This window comes from Orycteropus afer, unplaced genomic scaffold (assembly GCF_000298275.1).
Source record: "Orycteropus afer afer isolate SDZICR_OR568_19922 unplaced genomic scaffold, OryAfe1.0 scaffold00048, whole genome shotgun sequence".
Lineage (NCBI taxonomy): Eukaryota > Metazoa > Chordata > Mammalia > Tubulidentata > Orycteropodidae > Orycteropus > Orycteropus afer.
Window position 1 is genome coordinate 4090652 of NW_006921635.1, and position 2664 is coordinate 4093315.

Consider the following 2664-nt stretch of genomic DNA (forward strand, 5'->3'; position numbering starts at 1 on the left):
CAGACCTGAAGGGCAGCTAGGGGCCATAGTCTCAGTGGTTTCACCAGGCTCTATTGGACCAGCAAACCTGGTCCCCACCTTCTTTTTTTTTTTTGCCGGGCAGTAGGTTTGAGGATCCCCCCAATCTCACTGGATCCAATTAGTCTGTTTCCACATGAACGTGAAGTTCTCTTCATGCTTTTCTACTTTTTGATCGGGATGTTTGTTTTGTGCCCTGGATCAAAATGTTCAGTAATGGCAGCTGGGCACCATCCAGTTCCTCCTGTCTCTTGGCAGAACAGGCAGTAGTTCACCGAGCCTGCTGGATTTGCAGTCTATTTCCTTCCCCCTTTCCTCAGTCTCCTTTCTGAGGCCCCTTTTACAAGGTTTTCCTGAGCATTTCTTGCAGGGACACAGGGATATTTTTTCTCCACATCCTTGATCTCCTCTGCTCAGGTGTGCTCATGTCACCAGGGGAGACCCTTCTCTTCCATCTGGTAGACCTTGGGCAGTTCCGTCCACTGAAGCCTGACCGGGTGCTGGGCCAAGATAAGGTGGTCCTGCTCCTTGTCCCCAAGGAGATCGCTGTTCGGGAACAGAGGACCAGTGTTGTGCTGCCTGCCCTGAAGGGGAGGAAAGGCCCATACCAGGCCCAAGAGAACAGTCCGCGAAGCAGCTGTGCATACCGGGAACTGGGCACAGGTCGTAGGTGGCACATAGATTCACAGCTCCTTTTATAGTTCTTGCCATTTTCGGCAGCTGATACTGGTGTTCCATTTACAGAGGTGATACAAAGTCTCCTTTAGAAAATTTATTTAAGCAAGAGAAAAGGGGGAGAGAATTTAAAAGGAGTCAGTCACGTTAGAGCTGGTGGGAAGACAGGCAGTGCACACCACACAGGGGGCCGGGGTGCCCACCTCCGTCTGTCCTCCCTCGCGTGCTAACAATGGTTTTCTGTTCCGTAAGCAGGAAAGACGGCAGCGCAGACAGCCCGCGGGGCTCCGGGCCACCCCACACCGGGGAGGAGGAGGCGCTCCCGTGAAGGCTGCACCGCCTGCTGACAGCTGGGGGGCCCCGGTCGCTGGTTTCCCCACATGCATGCCGCCACCGCAGCCCGAGGCGGAAGCGATGGAGCCGGAGTAGCTGCCGGACCGCCCACTAGCATGCCACTTCCGGTGCTGCAGCGTCCGCCCTCCCCCAGCAGCATGCCCTGCGGACTCACAGCATCGCGGTCTCTGTTTCTTCCTTTGTTGTGTGAAAGGGGACGTGGAAAAAAAGGGAACTTGACTCCCTAATATCCCATGGCCGCTGGCTGGCTGAACCGGCAGGTGTGAGGAGTTGCAAGCCCACATGTGTCTGGGGCAGTTGCTTTGTAAAAGGTTTCTACGCCAAAAATCCTTTGTTGTGAATTCAGAACTCTGTCCAGTACATCAAGTGAACGGGTCAGAGATTTGGAAATCCCGAAAAAGTGCCAGAAGACTCCATCCTCTACAGTCACAGAGTAAGCTGCTGTAATTGTCAGGAGCAATAGTGATTCTTCATGCAAACTCCAGACTGAGGAACCTTCTGGAAACAAGGACCCTGGGCTTCAGAAGAGGGCTTGCCCTCAGTAACTGTAGTGAGCTTTGCTGCACCTTATTTGTAAGAAGGACTTTCGACGGTTTTTATGGGTAGAGTTGTAGTCAAGAAAGTGAAAGGGCTTGAAGTTAAGTTCACTTGCTTCAGAAGGGGATTCCTTCCCAGCCTTCAAAGGGGCATTCGGGGATTTTGGTGGGAAAAGTTTCGCTAAGGGACTGACCGCATTTGCAAGTAGTTGACTGACCGTAGTGAATCTTTTGTTAAACGACCAAAACTAAAGGGTGAAGCCCTGCTCCTCCATGTACATTACATGGCTTAAGATTAAACACCACCACAGACATTTTCAGTTCTCCAACCTGAACTCCAGGCAGTTGAGAAACCATTCAGAGCTTCCAGGACATATATGTCCTTGCTTCAAGCATGTGACAGGGTTACAGCTGATGAAATCCCTGTCTCTGTGTTAGCAGCTTAGCGTGTTTTTAATCTGTGTCTGCAAGAGATTGCCGAGGACAAAAGTCCTCTCTTCAACACTAGTTGATTGTTGTGGTCAATGGACTAGGTACCCAGTTAGGAAACACTTGTGCTCAACCAAGAGAAACAGTTGTCGTTCCAGTCCACTGTTCCTGTGGACAGATGGAATAACATTGGGGCACTGATTAGAGAAGACTGTGGACGCCAAGAGTGTCCTGAGGGCGTGAAGGTTCCCAAACTTGGCACAGGGAATCCCCTCTTGCAGCCAAGAGTCTAGAAAGGAAAGATTTTGATTCCCAACCAATATTGAGAAGTTTGGTTGAAGTACAAGGTGAGGTCTTCCAGAGCCATGTGTGTGTGGGTGTGCAGTTCCTGGGGGTACAGAGGAGGCTGGAAGGACAGCCCTGGGAGCAGCTGAGCTCAGTGTCCCTGTGCTTTGGGGACTCCGAAAACAAGCTTTTCTCTGATCAGTGCTATTCGGGGGCCGCCTTTTCTCCTGTTCCCATTCACACAGCCCTGAGCCGCCTTGGCTTCCACAGATTTTCCTTAAAGGTTTAGCCACACCTTTCTTGCTATTTCACAAGCAGCACAGAATTAGAGAATCCTAGGTTAGAAGCACAAAGGATACCAGGCCTC

General features: G+C 51.3%; 1 protein-coding gene across 1 annotated transcript in view; it reads left to right on the plus strand.

The window, feature by feature from the left end:
- CAMKK2 (calcium/calmodulin dependent protein kinase kinase 2) overlaps window positions 1–1237 on the plus strand; it is a 30372-nt gene extending 29135 nt beyond the window's left edge. Inside the window, exons 16-17 of the mRNA XM_042780599.1 lie at window positions 436–684; window positions 1164–1237. Coding sequence (XP_042636533.1) covers window positions 436–684; window positions 1164–1237 — 323 coding nt within the window. The remainder of the gene's footprint in view (window positions 1–435; window positions 685–1163) is intronic.
- The last annotated feature ends 1427 nt before the right edge of the window (window positions 1238–2664 follow it).